This window comes from Ranitomeya imitator, chromosome 2 (genome assembly GCF_032444005.1).
Source record: "Ranitomeya imitator isolate aRanImi1 chromosome 2, aRanImi1.pri, whole genome shotgun sequence".
Lineage (NCBI taxonomy): Eukaryota > Metazoa > Chordata > Amphibia > Anura > Dendrobatidae > Ranitomeya > Ranitomeya imitator.
In genome coordinates this window covers 569,244,506-569,264,596 of record NC_091283.1, presented here as the reverse complement: position 1 = coordinate 569,264,596, position 20,091 = coordinate 569,244,506, and the positions used below count along the sequence as shown (strand labels likewise).

The window sequence follows — 20,091 nt, the reverse complement described above, 5'->3', positions numbered from 1 at the left end:
CGTTCTGTCATGTGCTGCTGCCATCCTGCGCCCGTTGTCATGTGCTGCTGCCATCCTGCGCCCGTTCTGTCATGTGCTGCTGCCATCCTGCGCCCGTTCTGTCATGTGCTGCTCCCATCCTGCGTCCCCGTTCTGTCATTTGCTGCTGCCATCCTGCGCCCGTTCTGTCATGTGCTGCTGCCATCCTGCGCCCGTTCTGTCATGTGCTGCTGCCATCCTGCGCCCGTTCTGTCATGTGCTGCTGCCATCCTGCGCCCGTTCTGTCATGTGCTGCTGCCATTCTGCGCCCGTTCTGTCATGTGCTGCTGCCATCCTGCGCCCATTCTGTCATATGCTGCTGCCATCCTGCGCCCGTTCTGTCATGTGCTGCTGCCATCCTGCGCCCGTTCTGTCATGTGCTGCTCCCATCCTGCACCCGTCCTGTCATGTGCTGCTCCCATCCTGCGCCCGTTCTGTCATGTGCTGCTGCCATCCTGCGCCCGTTCTGTCATGTGCTGCTGCCATCCTGCGCCCGTTCTGTCATGTGCTGCTGCCATCCTGCGCCCGTTCTGTCATGTGCTGCTGCCATCCTGCGCCCGTTCTGTCATGTGCTGCTGCCATCCTGCGCCCGTTCTGTCATGTGCTGCGGCAATCCTGCGCCCGTTCTGTCATGTGCTGCGGCCATCCTGCGCCCGTTCTGTCATGTGCTGCGGCCATCCTGCGCCCGTTCTGTCATGTGCTGCGGCCATCCTGCTCCCGTTCTGTCATGTGCTGCGGCCATCCTGCGCCCGTTCTGTCATGTGCTGCTGCCATCCTGCGCCCGTTCTGTCATGTGCTGCGGCCATCCTGCGCCCGTTCTGTCATGTGCTGCTGCCATCCTGCGCCCGTTCTGTCATGTGCTGCTCCCATCCTGCGCCACCATTGTATTATATGTCCCCCGCTCCAGTGTGTATGCCCCCGAATGCTGCTGCCATATAAAAAAAAAAAAATACCATACTCACCTATCGTCCGGCTCCACTGCAGGTATGTCTTCAAGAAAATGGCGCCGGAAAGCGGGGACTGCGCAGGCGCCGATTCCGGCAGCAGGAATCGGCGCCTGCGCAGTCCGCGCTTTCCGGCACCATTTTCTTGAAGACACACCTGCAGTGGAGCCGGAGTGTGTCTTCAAGAAAATGGCGCCGGAAAGCGCGGACTGCGCAGGCGCCGATTCCGGCAGCAGGAATCGGCGCCTGCGCAGTCCGCGCCCTCCGGAGCCAGGAGCAGAGGAGCCGGGAGACGGAGCCGCAAGCAGCGCTGGAACCGGGAAAGGTGAGTATACTTACCCTCCCTCCTGGCGGTCCCTGACTCTCCGGTGGAGATCGCGGTATGCGTTCAGTGCTTACGCATACCGCGATCTCCCGGGAGCGTCGCTCTGTGAGGCCCAGACTGCGCCGGCGCTTGCGCAGTCTATAGAGGCTTCGGACAGAGTGACGCTCCCAGCGTTATATTATAGATATATATATATATATAAGTTTTGATGAATATTTTGTTTTAAAATGATGTGCAAATGACTTACAGAATTTCTCTATGTAAATGTTCATGCTAAAATTGCATTGCAGTCTGATGGAAATCGCACTGCTAGGTGTGAAAAATCGGATTGTACCCGAACAAAATTCGCATGGCACTCGCATTACAATTGCACTGCACTCGTCCGACTCTCCTGCATCAAAATCTGAACGATTTTTAAATCGCTAGTGTGTCTCCAGCCTTAGACTGAAAAACTGGAGAAATAAATCTAAAGGTACAAGTCACAAAAGTTTGTAGTGCTCTCTAGTGGTAGAAAAGTGTCACAGACTAATGTTTTTGTTTCCTCAAATTGCATACTGCATAATATCCCGGCCCAGATGCTGGTTTAAATTACCCAAACTAACCATTTTAGTGATCTAAGATGGTGTCAGAGTCATAAAACCAAAGATCAGGCAGAGACACTCGGCCTACTGTAGATGTACACTTCACACATTTGCAATTCCTGACCTTAACCAACAACCTTTGATAGACCTGTGAGGCTGTTCATTTGTGTCAGGAGACCCACGGATTGCTTGGAAACGGTGGACCATGCACCGGCCGTGAATTGCGGACGTAAGATTCCAGCCTTAGGCTACTTTCACACATCAGGTTTTTGCCGTCAGGCACAATCCGGCAAGTTTTGAAAAAAAAACAACAGATCCTTTCTTTCTCATAGAGTTGTTTTAGTGCCGGATTGTGCCTGATGGCCACGTTTCATCCATTTTTTGCCGAATCTGTCTAAAATTATGTTTCCGGCGTCCAGAGAAAACGTTCATAGCAATGTGGTTTCTGGCCGGCGAAAAAACGCCAAGCGATGGCTCCAGCGATAAACGGATCAAACTGACATGTGAAATGATGAATCCGGCCTCCGAATCCGGTTTTCCATGCATTCTCCATACAATCATGCAAAATTTACTGTTCTCTCTCTCTTCTCCCTGGAACAGGAAGTCCAAATTCTATCCCCGGGTTCATTAAAAAAACAAACAAAAACAAAACGGATCCAGCAAAAAACGGATCCGTTGCATCAGTTTTTCAAAATTTGCAACAAATCCATTTTTTTTTTTACAAGTTTGCCGGACCCTGCATAACGGCAAAAACCTGATATGTGAAAGTAGCCAGCTAGTTACATTGCAGTGACATTTTATTTCTGCTGCCAATCTGGCTGCAATCAGGAAACAACAAGCTGGTAGGCTCTTGGCTCTAACCTTCACTTACTAAGAAAAAAAATCCTTCGTTAATAACTGCCCTAAAAAGGTATATGTACAGACACTAACAGGCTAAATAATTCATACAAGGAATATAAAGGGGGGAGGGGGAGGTTATCAACAGTTTGATAAAAGGGGAAATTTTACTCTGTGGTTGTGTCTCATTTGTTTCCAAAGTGGGGAAGAGGGGAAACCCGCCACATGACAAATGTTCTGTAATAAATGCTAAAAAAACAACAACCCTGTCAATAAGTCATTTTCTGGTTCACGGACAGAATGTGACATGTTATGACGGACAGGTTATTTAAGGGGTCTTTGGCTTCAAGGTTACCCCCTCCCACCCAAGTCTTCTGCCAGAGTAAAAAAAATAAATATATATAGTCAAGCACAAATATACTAAGCAGCCACAGGACGCAGCTCATGATTTCCACAGTATTTTGCACTTTTTTTCTGCCACCTTTTCAAATGGAGGACACAGAAAGCACTTGTCTGGGGCAACAAGCACTGTGAGGCCTTGTGGAAAAAGTAGAATGCACGTAAACAGCATACAGCCATACAGTAACACTAGGAGCCTCATGGCAGCTGCTCACACCACAAGCACCTCACAAAACTCCCGCCCACGGGCGCCCAGAACCGAACGCACAGTTCACACTGCCTCAGAGGCCACACCCCGTCCAGACCAGGGCTGCTTTACTGCACCGTCATGATGAAGTGAAGCTTTTTGCTGCAGCCAATCAGCTGCTTTACGTCAGGTATCTCGCTGCGTTCCAAGCCTCGATCAGCTGACCAATCAGATAGAGGTGTCTCCGGACGTTCCTCCCCCTTGTGGTTGGCTTGAGGTAACGTGGGTGATTTTTCTCATCAGACAGTCAGTCATTGAAGTGGCCGGATCTGGTGCAGGCTGCCGAGTGTCTCAGGCTCCAGTGTAAGTAATGGACGAGCTCCTTAGTGTCAGTGCTGCTGCCTGTGCTCTCTGAGTGCTAGTATATGGTAGCATTATGTACGGCATGCCCCATGCGTCAGTATTATCCTCCATGGTTAATGTCAAATTAGTGCACAAAGTGCAGTTGTCACAGTAATCCCTTATTTAAGCATCTGTGGAGCCCAAGCCTTAAAGGGATAGTCTGGTGGTGTCATTTATTTTCAACAATCCCCATATGAGTTTATATAAACAAAAAGCAGCACTGATGGTATTCGCCTGCACAGTCCAATAGTTTCCCGTAATCTCCAGCACTGGATCTCCTCCTCTGCGGCTATCTACTACAAATCCCAGAATTTTCAGCTGTGAATCCTGGCGTCTTTTAGCACCAGCACGGCCACCGATTTTGCCAAGGCGAAGCCGCTTAGAACCCTGGTGGTCGTTTCCCCGATGCGGCATCGTAGGCAGTTTGTTGTTCTTGCCAATGTCTTCTACAATATACTGTGAGGTATAGGGCACAAAAGCCACCAGAGGAATGAATGTCACTTTTTACCTATCAAGAGTTTCTGTGCCCTAGAGCAGCGTAAAGAAGCAACCCAAAATGGAGCATGTGCACAGCAATACCGTGCTGACATTGCTGGGCGTTATGTTGCGTTTATGGGGCGCTTTTGCTGCTCTCTTTCAGCTTGATTCCCCTCCAGAATCCTCCTGAAAAGACTTCAGGTTAACAAATCCTTCCTCGTTCCACAGAGGGAGACAGGATGCCTTCAATAAAGGATCTGGTATTGTCTTACTTCACAAATGAGCAGACATCCTAAAATCATGTTATATATTGATCCACGTTTATAAAAAAAAAAAAAAAGGTTGTTCGTTCTAAATGTTTAGTGTATTCTCTCCTACCTCGTCTGTCCAAAATTATCAAACGTTGCCCCATGCTAAAATGAATTTGGTGCAAATTAAAGCAGAGCGCTTTTATAAACGGAACCTGACAGCTGAAATGTGCTGCCTGATCCACGGGCAGCATGTATCAGACATTGGCTGCATGGGCATGTTTGACTCCGTGAAGGTCACACATTAGAAGCTGTTGAGGGCCAAGTCACATAGAGACTAGTTGGACTGGCAGGATACAAGCATGCATGGAGAGACCTGTCATTTCAGGTCAGCGAGCAGGGACAAGCCACCAAAGACCCCATTAGTCTTCCGTGCGGCTCAGTCCTCGGCAACCTTTAAAGTATGGTTTTTCTCTGAAATGTTGCAGCGTTCCAGAGTCAAAACATACATGGCTGGAATCATATTTCAGCTGTCAGGTTCCCTTTAATTTAGACTATAAATTTGCTTCACTTTTACTATATTTGCACTGGAGTAATAACAACTTTTATGCCATGGTGGTAGGCTTGATGTCCCAGGGGAATCTGCAGACCGCTACTTCCACTCATGAATGGACTGATAGTATCCCAAATGTAACTTGTCAGTGATACATTTTTGTGGTCAATTAGAGAGACTTTTTAAATATAATTAGTACATGTTTAAACTTCCTACCATAAGTGAAAGCATCGGATCTGGTCAGCTGATGAACCCCGGTGTACTCTCTCACGGCAGCTCAGTGATACACTGACAGGGGGTCATCGCTCCCGCAGTGTATCGTCAGCGGCCGGGTAGAGCAGTCACATCTCCCGATGTGACTGTTCAACATGTGAGATTGCCGTGGGACACTCAGGATTACGTGGACTACGGCAGACAGGTGAGTGTATGTTGGTTTATTATTTTACATTATTTCTAGGGGACAAGGGCATTGGGGATTTGGTGTTAAGTGAGTACAATGGGTTTTATTTTTTATTGTATGTAATTCTTTTACACTTTTTTTTTTTTAAACTGTGAGCACAGGCGCCGGCTGATGAGACTACGTCTCCCATCAGGGACTGTTATTGGTGTCAGCAGACGTAGCCCAATGGGAGCAGTAGTCTCATCAGCCCACGCCTGCTGACCATCAGTAAGATTTTTATACCTTCGTTTTTGCTGTGGATTTGACTGACCCAATTGAAGGCAGGCAATGGGTGAAAAACGCTGGAAACGCACAAAGAATTGACATGCCGCAGATAAAAATGGACTGCAAATACTTAAAGGCAACCTGTCAACAGTTTTGACCGATATAAGACAAGGCCACCACCTTTCAGGGCTGATATACAGCATTATAGCATGCTGTATATCTGCCCCCAAACCAACCTGGAAGAACTGAAAAATAAGTTTTATTATACTCACCTGCGGGGTGGTCCGATGGGTGTTACTGGTCCTGGTCCGGCGCCTCCCATCTTCTTGCTTCTTGTGGATGACGTGACCCGGCATCATCCACACAAGTTCCCCGGCATCGCGCGCAGGCGTACTTCTCTGCCCTGTTGAGGGCAGAGCAAAGTACTGCAGTGCGCAGGCGCCGGGAAAAGGTCACAGCCCCGTTCCCTTTAACCCCTTCCCGACCCATGACGCCACGTAGGCGTCATGAAAGTCGGTGCCAATCCGACCCATGATGCCTATGTGGCGTCATGGAAAGATCGCGTCCCTGCAGATCCGGTGAAAGGGTTAACTCCCATTTCACCCGATCTGCAGGGACAGGGGGAGTGGTAGTTTAGCCCAGGGGGGGTGGCTTCACCCCCTCGTGGCTACGATCGCTCTGATTGGCAGTTTCACTTTCAACAGCCAATCAGAGCGATTTGTAATATTTCACCTATTATAACGGGTGAAATATTACAATCCAGCCATGGCCGATGCTGAAATATCATCGGCCATGGCTGGAAATACTAATGTGCCCCCACCCCACCCCACCGATCGCCCCCCCAGCCCCCCGATCTGGCCGGTACACTGCTCCGGCTCCCCTCCGTCCTGTGCTCCGCTCCCCCCCGTGCTCTTGTCCGCTCCCCCCGTGCTCCAATCACCCCCCCTGCACTCCGATCCACCCCCCCCCGGTGCTCCGTTCCAGCCCCCCCGGTGCTCCGTTCCAGCCCCCCCGGTGCTCCGTTCCAGCCCCCCCGGTGCTCCGTTCCAGCCCCCCCGTGCTCCGTTCCAGCCCCCCCGTGCTCCGTTCCACGCCCCCCGTGCTCCGTTCCACCCCTCCCGCGCTCCGATTCCCCCCCCGTGCTCTGATTCCCCCCCCCCCCCCCAGTGGTCCCCCCCAACCCCATCATACTTACCGATCCAGCCGGGGTCCCGTCCGTCTTCTCCCTGGGCGCCGCCATCTTCCAAAATGGCGGGCGCATGCGCAGTGCGCATGCGCAGTGCGCCCGCCGAATCGGCCGGCAGATTCGTTCCAAAGTGCATTTTGATCACTGAGATAGATTATATCTCAGTGATCAAAATAAAAAAAAATAATAAATGTCACCCCCATAGGTAGGGACAATAAAAAAATAAAGAAATTTTTTTTTTTCCACTAATGTTAGAGTAGGGTTAGGGGTAGGGTTAGGGTTAGGGCTAGGGTTAGGGGTAGGGTTAGGGTTTCGGTATGTGCACACGTATTCTGGTCCTCTGCGGATTTTTCCGCTGCGGATTTGATAAATCCGCAGTGCTAAACCGCTGCGGATTTATGGTGGATTTACCGCGTTTTTTTCTGCGCATTTCACTGCGGTTTTACAACTGCGATTTTCTATTGGAGCAGTTGTAAAACCGCTGCGGAATCCGCACAAAGAAGTGACATGCTGCGGAATGTAAACCGCTGCGTTTCCGTGCAGTTTTTCCGAAGCATAGCGATTTTTGTTTCCCGTAGGTTCACATTGAACTGTAAACTCATGGGAAACTGCTGCGGATCCGCAGCGTTTTCCGCAGCGTGTGCACATACCTTTAGAATTAGGCTATGTGCACACGGTGCGGATTTGGCTGCGGATTCGCAGCAGTGTTCCATCAGGTTTACAGTACCATGTAAACATATGAAAAACCAAATCCGCTGTGCCCATGGTGCGGAAAATACCTCGCGGAAACGCTGCGTTGTATTTTCCGCAGCATGTCAATTCTTTGTGCGGATTCCGCAGCGTTTTACACCTGTTCCTCAATAGGAATCCGCAGGTGAAATCCGCACAAAAAACACTGGAAATCCGCGGAAAATCCGCAGGTAAAACGCAGTGCCTTTTACCCGCAGATTTTTCAAAAATGGTGCGGATATATCTCACACGAATCCGCAACGTGGGCACATAGCCTTAGGGTTGGAATTAGGGTTGTGATTAGGGTTATGGCTACAGTTGGGATTAGGGTTAGGGGTGTGTTGGGGTTAGTGTTGGAGTTAGAATTGAGGGGTTACCACTTTTTAGGCACATCAGGGGTCTCCAAACGCAACATGGCGCCACCATTGATTCCAGCCAATCTCGTATTCATAAAGTCAAATGGTGCTCCCTCACTTCCGAGCCCTGACGTGTGCCCAAACAGTGGTTTACCCCCACATATGGCGTACCAGCATACTCAGGACAAACTGCGCAACAATTACTGGGGTCCAATTTCTCCTGTTACACTTGTGAATCTAAAAAAATGCTTGCTAAAACATAATTTTTGAGGAAAGAAAAATGATTTTTTATTTTCACGGCTCTGCGTTGTAAACGTCTGTGAAGCACTTGGGGGTTCAAAGTGCTCACCACATATCTAGATAAGTTCCTTGGGGGGTCTAGTTTCTAAAATGGGGTAACTTGTGGGGGGTTTCTACTGTTTAGGCACACCAGGGGCTCTGCAAACGCAACGTGACACCCGCAGACCATTCCATCAAAGTCTGCATTTCAAAAGTCACTACTTCCCTTCTGAGCCCCGACGTGCGCTCAAACAGTGGTTTACCCCCACTCATGGGGTATCAGCGTACTCAGGAGAAACTGGACAACAATATTTGGGGTCCAATTTCTCCTGTAACCCTTGGGAAAATAAAAAATTCTGGGCTAAATAATTATTTTTGAGGAAAGAAAACGTATTTATTATTTTCACGGCTCTGCATTATAAACTTCTATGAAGCGCTTGGGGGTTCAAAGTGCTCACCACACATCTAGATAAGTTCCTTTCGGGGTCTAGTTTCCAAAATGGGGTCACTTGTGGGGGGTTTCTACTGTTAAGCCACATCAGGGGCTCTGCAAACGCAACGTGACGCCCACAGAGCATTCCATCAAAGTCTGCATTTCAAAACGTCACTACTTCACTTCCGAGCCTCGGCATGTGCCCAAACAGTGGTTTACCCCCACATATGGGGTATCAGCGTACTCAGGAGAAACTGGACAACAATATTTGGGGTCCAATTTCTCCTATTATCCTTGGCAAAATAGGAAATTCCAGGCTAAAAAATCATTTTTGAGGAAAGAAAAATTATTTTTTATTTTCATGGCTCTGCGTTATAAACTTCTGTGAAGCACCTGGGGGTTTAAAGTGCTCAATATGCATCTAGATAAGTTCCTTGGGGGGTCTAGTTTCCAAAATGGGGTCACTTGTGGGGGAGCTCCAATGTTTAGGCACACAGGGGCTCTCCAAACGCGACATGGTGTTCGCTAACAATTGGAGCTAATTTTCCATTCAAAAAGTCAAATGGCGCGCCTTCCCTTCCGAGCCCTGCCGAGTGCCCAAACAGTGGTTTACCCCCACATATGAGGTATCGACGTACTCGGGAGAAATTGCCCAACAAATTTTATGATCCATTTTATCCTACTGCCCATGTGAAAATGAAAAAATTGAGGCGAAAAGAATTTTTTTGTGAAAAAAAAGTACTTTTTCATTTTTACAGATCAATTTGTGAAGCACCTGAGGGTTTAAAGTGCTCACTAGGCATCTAAATAAGTTCCTTGGGGGGTCTAGTTTCCAAAATGGGGTCACTTGTGGGGGAGCGCCAATGTTTAGGCACACAGGAGCTATCCAAACGCGACATGGTGTCCGCTAACGATGGAAATAATTTTTCATTCAAAAAGTCAAATGGCGCTCCTTCCCTTCCGAGCCTTACCATGTGCCCAAACAGTGGTTTACCCCCACATGTGAGGTATTGGTGTACTCAGGAGAAATTGCCCAACACATTTTACGATCCATTTTATCCTGTTGCCCATGTGAAAATGAAAAAATTGAGGCTAAAAGAATTTTTTTGTGAAAAAAAAGTACTTTTTCATTTTTACGGATCAATTTGTGAAGCACCTGGGGGTTCAAAGTGCTCACTATGCATCTCGATAAGTTCCTTGGGGCGTCTAGTTTCCAAAATGGGGTCACTTGTGGGGGAGCTCCAATTTTTAGGCACACGGGGGCTCTCCAAACGTGACATGGTGTCCACTAAAGAGTGGAGCCAATTTTTGATTCAAAAAGTCAAATGGCGCTCCTTCCCTTCCAAGCCCTGCCGTGCGCCCAAACAGTGGTTTACCCCCACATATGAGGTATCAGCGTACTCAGGACAAATTGGACAACAACTTTCGTGGTTCAGTTTCTCCTTTTACCATTGGGAAAATAAAAAAATTGTTGCTAAAAGATAATTTTTGTGACTAAAAAGTTAAATGTTCATTTTTTCCTTCCATGTTGCTTCTGCTGCTGTGAAGCACCTGAAGGGTTAATAAACTTCTTGAATGTGGTTTTGAGTACCTTGAGGGGTGCAGTTTTTAGAATGGTGTCACTTTTGGGTATTTTCAGCCATATAGACCCCTCAAACTGACTTCAAATGTGAGGTGGTCCCTAAAAAAAATGGTTTTGTAAATTTCGTTGTAAAAATGAGAAATCGCTGGTCAAATTTTAACCCTTATAACTTCCTAACAAAAAAAAATTTTGTTTCCAAAATTGTGCTGATGTAAAGTAAACATGTGGGAAATGTTATTTATTAACTATTTTGTGTCACATATCTCTCTGGTTTAACAGAATAAAAATTCAAAATGTGAAAATTGCGAAATTTTCAAAATTTTCGCCAAATTTCCGTTTTTATCACAAATAAACGCAGAATTTATTGACCTAAATTTACCACTAACATGAAGCCCAATATGTCACGAAAAAACAATCTCAGAACCGCTAGGATCCGTTGAAGCGTTCCTGAGTTATTACCTCATAAAGGGACACTGGTCAGAATTGCAAAAAACGGCAAGGTCTTTAAGGTCAAAATAGGCTGGGTCATGAAGGGGTTAAGGAAAACTACTGATCCTGTGCACAACACTTGAGGATTGTCATTGAATTAGCTGGCATAAGGATTCCACAGCATTTTTGGCCCATTTCCGCACGGAAAAAACACACTGTGTGCACATAGCCTAAGTCATAATAATAATAATAATTTTTATTTATATAGCGCCAACATATTCCGCAGCGCTTTACAAATTATAGAATTCATGGAGCGTTTATAAGTCATGGAGCGTTTTACCAAAGAATTGGCGGTGGAAGGCTCAGTGGAATAGGTATATACTGTATTTTCTATAACCTATAGTAGGAGAAGTAAAGAGCGTATTGTTGGATTACTGCCTTATTCTGACTGGTAAAGCAGCTTATTGACTTCTTGAGAAGACATGATTTTTGCATACACCTAACCCTAGTGAATCCGAAAACATGATGTTAATCTTCACATACTTCCTCTTTATTGGCTTCTCTTAACTCCTCAGTCCATGTAATTCCTGGCACTACTCCCAGAAAGCCTGACAACCTCCAATCAGTGCCCACCGTCACCATGGCCGGAGTGCCGCCTGCACTTCTTATTGCACCGCTCGCACATTCTTTGGATTCATTATATAATTGCTCAAATCTCTCCCCTCAAAGGCTTTTTTTTTTTCTTTTTTTTTTTTTCTTCCCTATCTTTTTTTATAACCAGCAGAGAGGCTTCGCACAGAGAAGCGAGGAAGAAGATAATAAGAAATCTTTTTTTCTCACTCTCAATTGTTCTATGATACAAAATAAGGTCAAACACAAGGAGGAGGTTGCATGATTTTGACTCCTGTTGTCATTTTGTTTTCTTTTTTAATTTACATGATTTCATTATTTATTTTTCCTATAAATAAATGCACTGATATTACTGTCTGCAGAGTGAGTTCCCTGAGAATCCTTCAGTGAGCGTGTTCGGACTGGAAAAAGTGTAGCCGTTATCTATTTTTCTTCTGAGCTCCTCTCAGCAGATTTATAGAGCACATGAAAGTTGAGCTGAACTTTATGGTAAGAAAAAGCAGAGACTAGCTCAGAAGAGGGAAGGAAACGACTGTAAACTTTCCAATGAGAGCAACTCTCTGATGGATTCTCAGTTTACTCATTCTGGAGCCTGCAAATATTAGTTATCCTCTAGGAAAAACATTGATTTACCAGGATGTGATACACCACATACATAGCTGACATACATCTGTTTTCTTTGTGATCTCTTAAATTTATTACAGAGGTTTGTTACGTGCGATGGGATTAATGTGAACGACTCCTTTTAAGAGTTCATGTTCTCTGTGTAGCTTATGGAAACAGTTTTCAGATGCTTAATGCTATGTGAATGTCCAGTTGTAAACTCAAAATATTACATCAAAACCTTTATTATTGGCATGATAAGAAGGCATGGTATGTGTTCTCCTGAACATCCTAATATGCCGCCATTTTTAATGTGTAAAATTACTTTTAGAAATAAAGTATTGAAATATGGGGGGAAAAAAGAAAAACAATTTGTCTAAAGCCAAATCCTGAAAGTAGTTTTTTCACTAGATGAAGCCCTGTTTTCGCCTTCCCTCCCAGTTACACTCACAGGGGTCCTCCAGCTACAACACTATTTTCTGAATATATTGATATTTTTCTCTACACAGCTCCAAAATGTCCGACTTATGGGCAGACGTATATAACAATGCAAAGCTGCTTGAGGAAACCGTCCCCATTGCTATTGATACAGCCCTCCTGCAAGGAATAGTTATGAGAACGAAGGAAAGTCCAAACTCATCAGATGTAAGTAATGTTGGTCATAAATGCTGCTGTTTATTGGTCTAGTTGGTTTGAGGGAACTGGTCATGTGAAAAACCGCTATTAACCTGCAGATATGGGGTTCATCTACAGATTAATGTTCCGAAGCTGCACTGAGAGCCCCACTGGTGGGAGGAAATGAGCGTGATTCAGTCACCGCTCAGTACATAGTGGGCAGCGGCTGCTGTAACCTGCTGCTGCGGCGCTGACTGACAGCCAGCTCTGCAGTGCATCAATGTAAATGTCTGATATGGTCATCACTTTTATGTTCAAATGAATCCCTAAGGTAAGTCCTCAATGTGTGGTCCCAGAAGAATCAGCGGAAAGAAAAACACAGCAAGCATCTGTGTACCTTTTTCAGATCCTTCTTTGCTGTATCGAGACATAGTAGTATCCATGTGCATGTGGTTGTGTCAGAGCACAGCTGCAGTACCAGACGCAGCTGCATTCTTATGGACGTTGTCATCTCTGGGACTGCAGTGGAGTTACATCCTCTTGTGATCAGTTGCGGTTGTGGTCAGAAAAGCAGCTTTAAATCATAGAATGTTAGAGTTGGCAGGAACATTAACCCCTTAACCCCCGGAGCTTTTTTTTGTGTTTTCGTTTTTCGCTCCCCTTCTTTCCAGAGCCATGACTTCTTTATTTTTCTGTCAATATGGCCATGTGAGGATTTGTTTTTTGCAGGACGAGTTGTACATTTGAACGACACCATTCATCTTACCATGTAATAGAAAACGGGAAAAAAAAATTCCAAGTGCGATGAAATTGCAAAAAAGTGCAATCCCACACTTGTTGTTTTGGCTTTTTTGCTAGGTTCACTAAATGCTAAAATTGACCTGCCATTATGATTCTCTATGTAATTACGAGTTCATAGACACCAAATATGTCTAGGTTTTTTTTTATCTAAGTGGTAAAAAAATATTCCAAAGTTTGCTTTAAAAAAAATTTAAAAATTGCGCGATTTTTCGATACGATAGCGTCTCCATTTTGTGTTATCTGGGGTTGAGGGCTTATTTTTTTGCATGCTGAGCTGACTTTTTTAATTATACCACTTTTGTGCAGATACGTTCTTTTGATCGCCCGTTATTGCATTTGGCGACCAAAAAAACATAATTTTGGCATTTTGATTTTTGTTTTTTCTCGCTACGCCATTTAGCGATCAAGTTAATCTCTTTTAATTGATTGGGCGATAAAAAATGTGTAGGTTTAATTTCTATTTTACTGTTTTATTTTGATTGGGGCCAAAGGGGGGTGATTTGAACTTTTACATTTTTAAAAAATATATATTTTTTTTATATTTTAAACACTTTTTTTTTTTTTTAATTGTGGCTAGAAGCATCCACAACTTGATTGCCTCTGCTACATAGAGGTAATGCACAGATCACCTCTATGCAGCAGAATTACAGGCTTGCTATGAGCCCGCCCACAGGGTGGCGCTCATAGCAATCTGCCATCAACAACCATAGAGGTCTCGAGGAGACCACTGGTTGTAATGAAAACGCACCGATGACCCCCGATCACGTGACGGGGGTCAGCGGTGCGCTTACTTCCGGCCGGCTTCGCTTGTTAAATGCCGCTGTCAGTTTGACAGTGGCATTTAACTGGTTAATGGGCACAGGCGGATCGTGATTCTGCTCGCCACCATTGCGGGCACATGTCAGCTGTTGAAAACAGCTGACATGTCGCAGCTTTGAGGTGGGTTCACCGCCGGAGCCCACCTCAAAGCTGGGGATACTGCCAGCTGACGTACTATTCCGTCAGCTTGCAGAAGGGGTTAAGGATCATCGTGATAAACTCCCAGCTAAATGCAGAATTCACACAACCAACTCAGACAAATGCCTGACCAGCCCCTGTTTGAAGACTTCTATTGAAGGAGAACTCACTACCTATCATTGACAGCCAGTTCCACTCATTGATCACCCTCACTGTCAAAGTTTTTTTTCTAATATCTAATCTGTATCTTCACCCTTTCAGTTTTATTCCATTGCTTCTCGTGTTTCCATGTGCAAATGAGAATAATGATCCCTCTACACTGTTACATCCCTTCAGATATTTGTAGACAGCTATTAAGTCTTCTCTTAGCCATCTTATTTGCAAGCTAAATATTCACAGATCCTTTAATCGTTCCTCGTAAGACATATTTTCCAGTCCACTAACATCCTGATAGCTCTTCTCTGAACTTGCTCCAGTTTTTCAGTGTCTCTTTTAAAATGTGTATCCCAGAACTGAACACAGTATTCCAGATATGGCCTGACCAAGGAGTAGCGGGGTATAATTACTTCACGTGATCTAGACTATGCTTCTCTTAACCCCTTAGCGACCGCCGATACGCCTTTTAACGGCGGCCGCTAAGGGTACTTAAACCACAGTGCCGTTAATTAACGGCACTGTGGAAAAAGTAAATAGCGCCCCCCAGAGTCGGATTTGCCGGGGATAGCCGAGACCCCAGAGAACATGATTCGGGGGGGGGTTTTACCGACCCCGCTTTTGCGATCGCCGGTAATTAACCGTTTACCGGCGATCGCGCAAAAAAACAAAAAACAAAAAAAAACGCGATTTCTTTTTAATTTCTCTGTCCTCCGATGTGATCGCACATCAGAGGACAGAGAAAAGGGGTCCCCGATCGCCCCCTGATACTCACCTGTCTCCCCCGGTGCTCCTCGTGGCTCCCGATGGGCGCCGCCATCTTCAAAATGGTGGGCGCATGCGCAGTGCGCTGGCCGGCCCCGGGAGAATCTTTGGGGTCTCGGCTACCGGGGGTAGCCGAGACCCCAAAGAGCATGATCGGGGTCGGTTTTACCGACCCCTGTTTTGCGATCGCTGGTAATTAACTGTTTACCGGCAACCGCAAAAAAAATAAAAAATCAAAGTGTAATTCTCTGTCCTCTGATGTGATCGCACATCAGAGGACAGAGAAATAGGGGGATTCGGGGACCCTATCATACTTACCGGTGTCCCTGGGTCCTCCTGCTGCTCCTCCTGGCCGCCAGCATCTTCTGGGGAAAAGAAAATGGCGGGCGCATGCGCAGTGCGCCCGCCATCTGTCTCAATCTGCCGGCCGGCAGGAGAAGAGCAGTTGGGGCTAAATTTAGGGTTAGGGTTGGGGCTAAATTTAGGGTTAGGGATGGCGCTAAATTTAGGGTTAGGCTTCTTTCACACTTACGTCGCTACGGGGCCGTCGCAATGCATCGGCCCGACATACCGACGCACGTTGTGAAAATTGTGCACAACGTGGGCAGCGGATGTAGTTTTTCAACGCATCCGCTGCCCAATCTATGTCCTGGGGAGGAGGGGGCTGAGTTACGGCCACGCATGCACGGTCAGAAATGGCGGATGCGATGTACAAAAAAACGTTACATTGAACGTTTTTTTGTGTTGACGGTCCGCCAAAACACTGATCCAGCGAACGACGGCCCCGACGTGTGGCCATCCGTCACGATCCATCGGCAATACAAGTCTATGGGCAAAAAACGCATCCTGCGGGCACATTTGCAGGATCCGTTTCTTGTCCAAAACGACGGATTGCGACGGATGCCAAACGACGCAAGTGTGAAAGTAGCCTTAGGGTTAGGGTTGGGGCTAAGGTTAGGGTTAGAGTTGGGATTAGGGTTAGGATTAGGGTTGGTATTAGGGTTGGCATTAGGGTTACGCTTGGGATTAGGGTTAAGGTTAGGGTTGTGATTAGGGGTGTATTGGGATTAGGGTTAGGTTTGAGGTTAGGGTTGAGATTAGGATTAGAGGTGTGTTGGATTTAGGGTTTTGATTAGGGTTATGGTTAGGGTTGACATTAGGGTTGTTTTGGGGTAAGGGTTGTGATTATGGTTAGGGTTAGTGATTAGGATTATGGATCAGGTTGGGATTAGGGTTAGGGGTGTGTTGGGGTTAGGGTTGGAGCTAGAATTGGGGGGTTTCCACTGTTTAGGTACATCAGGGGGTCTCCAAACACGACAGCCAATTTTGCGCTCAAAAAGTCAAATGGTGCTCCCTCCCTTCTGAGCTCTGCCGTGCGCCCAAACAGTGGTTTACCCCCACATATGGGGCATCAGCGTACTCAGGATAAATTGGACAACAAATTCTGGAGTCTAATTTCTCCTGTTACCCTTGTGAAAATAAAAACTTGGGGGCTACAATATCTTTTTTGTGGAAAAAAAAAAATTTTTTATTTTCACGACTCTGCATTCTAAACTTCTGTGAAGCACTTGGGCATTCAAAGTTCTCACCACACATCTAGATAAATTCCATGGGGGGTCTAGTTTCCAAAATAGTGTCACTTGTGGGTGTTTTCTACTGTTTAGGCACATCACGGGCTCTCCAAACGCGACATGGCGTCCGATCTCAATTCCAGCCAATTCTGCATTGAAAAAGTCAAACGGCGCTCCTTCACTTCCAAGTTCTGCGGTGCGCCCAAACAGTGGTTTACCCCCACATATGGGGTATTGGCGTATTCAGGAGAAATTGCATAACAAAATTTATGGTTACATTTCTGTTTTTACACATGTGAAAATAAAAAAAAAATGGTTCTGAATTAAAATGTTTGCAAAAAAAAGTTAAATGTTCATTTTTTCCTTCCACATTGTTTCTGTTCCTGTGAAGCACGTAAAGGGTTAATAAACTTCTTGAATGTGGTTTTGAGAACCTTGAGGGGTGTAGTTTTTAGAATGGTGTCACACTTGGGTATTTTCTATCATATAGACCCCTCAAAATGACTTCAAATGTGATGTGGTCCCTAAAAAAAAAAATGGTGTTGTAAAAATGAGAATTTGCTGGTCAACTTTTAACCCTTATAACTCCCTAACAAAAAAAAATTTTGTTTCCAAAATTGTGCTGATGTAAAGTAGACATGTGGGAAATGTTATTTATTAACTATTTTTCGTGACATATCTCTGATTTAAGGGCATAAAAATACAAAGTTTGAAAATTGCAAAATTTTAAAAATTTTCGCCATATTTCTGTTTTCTCTATCGCCTTTCATTGGGGGACACAGGAACCATGGGTGTATGCTGCTGCCACTAGGAGGCTGACACTATGCAAATAAAAAAGTTAGCTCCTCCTCTGCAGTGTACACCCTACCGACAGGAAGTAGGATATTCAGTTTAGCTTAGTGTCAGTAGGAGGTGGACACGGGTCTTTCATTAGACCCTTATCTACCTCAATGTACGTCATTTTCTTTTCAGGTTTTCCCGAGGGATACAGGGTGAACAGTCACACCTGTAGTCCCACAATACGGACTATGAGTACGGCGTGTACTGCCACCCCGTATCCTCATAGATCCCTCTCCAGGACCAAGATCCTAGCACACAAGCGTGCTCAGAAGTCCGGTCCTGGCTCCGTCCCCCACCCACTCGCCCACCAGAGCCTGTCGGTTGCGGAGACGAGGACGTCCATCAGCTCCTGGACGTCTCATTCCTCTTCAGGTTAGTACCGGCGTGGGAGGTTTGAGGTGAGTATTTTCCCCATACCATCCCAGATCATTCAAGGGTAAGTATACAGATGAAGAAAGGTGAGTATTTTCTCCCCTGTCTAGCAATCTAAGAGTGGGGCTCAGGGGTTGTTTTATGGGGAAGTCACTGTGTCCCACAGTTTGGGGTCCAGGGCTCTTACCTCACCCTGGATCTCTCTTCAGCTTCCCTTGTGCGGCACATGGGTCCACCAGAGAAGGGGTTCATTGCGGCGGTAGCGCCGGGGCCTTGTAAGGTTTCCACGGCGTCTCTCCCCCACAGCGGTCACCAGGCTCTAATCCAGGCCCGGCTTCGGTCGGGGCCTGGACCTTTTCTGCCGGCCACCGGGGGCTAATTTAGGCCCCGGCTTCTGTCGGGGCCTAGTGCGGCGTTTCGGCCCCGCCCCCATCCTCTTTCCGGCGGGTCTTTCTCCCGCGTTTTCCCCCTTCTCTCCGGCGCTTTGCCCCAGCCACTCCCTGGCCTAGGCACAGACCGCGCCGCAGTGACTCTAGCCCCCGCTCTCTCCGTCGGGTGGGCTAGCCTTGCGGGGCCTCCACGCCGCGGCTTCCATTCCCGACGGCCACCGGGAGCTAATTTAGGCCCCGGCTTCGGTCGGGGCCTAGCGCGGCGTTATGGCTCCGCCCCCGTCCTCTTTCCGGCGGGCTTTTCTCCCGCGTCTTCCCCTCTCTCCTCTCCGGCGCTTAGCCCCGCCCACTCCTCTTGGCCTCAGCACAGACTGCGGCCGGCGCCATCTTTGTACTCTCAATCATGCAGCTTCAGCGCCGGCTGCTTTCGGCGCTTCTTGGCTCATGCTGCGGACTTCAGAGTGCGGGGCCTTACACCACTCCCGGCGTGTGGACCCAGCGGTGATTTCTTACAGGACCTGCCTTCCCTGCCGACCTCCTCCTACAGCCGAAGCTATCCACAGGACATCTTCCGTGAGTAGCTCTGCACTGCAGACCAATATCCTTCCTCTGCTTTAGTCAGGCACCTTTTGTGCTCTCCTGTAAGGGCAGTTTCCCCTTAGGTCAGTCCTCTCCCACCTGTCAGGACTGCAGCGATCCCACATCGTTCTGGGCTCCCCCCCCCCCTCTGCCCCGAGAGAGTGAGGACCCTATCCCAGTGTGGGCTTCCGCTCTGTCTCAATCTGTGGCGGATCTCACCAGGGTATCCCAGACCCCGGTGTCCGTTCTGGATAGATTGTCCTGGCAGACCTCCGCAGTAGCCAGCGGGTCACAAGTAGCCCCGTCTGAGCCTACCAGGATAGGCCTTAAAGAGGTCCAGACCGGAGCGCTATTGCGACTCCTCTTCCCGTTCCATCTCGCCTCACGGCCCATTTCAGCGGTCAGCTTCTTCCCGATCCTCTCCCGAGTCAGGCGAGGCGTTTTCGGACGCACCTTCAGAGGGACGTTTTGGAGCTGCATTCTGACCAAATCGCTAACAGGGATATGGTTCAGAGCCTCATTGGAGCAATCAACCAGACCCGTGGCATCAAAGATCCCTCTACGGAACGCGCGGATCAGGCGGTTTCGTTTAGACGGTCGAAGCCACCTTCCAAGGTCTTCGCTTCTCACCCTGAATTCAAGAAGGCCCTGACGAGAGAAAAAGAGAATCCGACCAGCCGCTTTCAGAGAGGAAAGCGCCTTGGCGTTTTTTATATCCCTTTTCTCTGGAGCTCACCGCTTATTGGACTCTGTCCTCCAACACGGTCCTCCCGCTATCTGGCGGAGCATCTCTGAAAGATTCTAACTATAGAGTCATAGAATCCTTTGCGAGCTCAGCTTTCGAATCGGCTGCGTCTATTTTTGCCCGGCCATTGCTTATACTTGGGTTTCATTATCCATATCCAAAGGTCACACAACTCCGTCGGAGCATTCTGGACGGGGCCCTCCTGGACAGCTGGCGGAGCTTGCCAACCAGTTTTCTCATGCGGGTGAATACTTGGTCTCCGCTTCCCTGGATGCCGCGTCTTTTGCGGCTCAGGTGTCCAGCAATGCCGTTGCCATCCGTCAGTCCGTTTGGCTCAAGGCCTGACAGGCGGATTTGTCTTCAAAAAGTCCCTTACCAGCCTGCCTTTTTCAGTGTTCACGTCGCTTTGGTTCTAAGTTGGGCCAAATCATTAGGACGCTAC

At 47.2% G+C, this 20,091-nt stretch overlaps 1 protein-coding gene across 1 annotated transcript in view; it reads left to right on the top strand.

The window, feature by feature from the left end:
• The first annotated feature begins 3,589 nt into the window (after positions 1–3,589).
• GSS (glutathione synthetase) overlaps positions 3,590–20,091 on the top strand; it is a 76,688-nt gene continuing 60,186 nt past the window's right edge. Inside the window, exons 1-2 of the mRNA XM_069752132.1 lie at positions 3,590–3,654; positions 12,372–12,507. Coding sequence (XP_069608233.1) covers positions 12,379–12,507 — 129 coding nt within the window. The 5' untranslated portion in view covers positions 3,590–3,654; positions 12,372–12,378. The remainder of the gene's footprint in view (positions 3,655–12,371; positions 12,508–20,091) is intronic.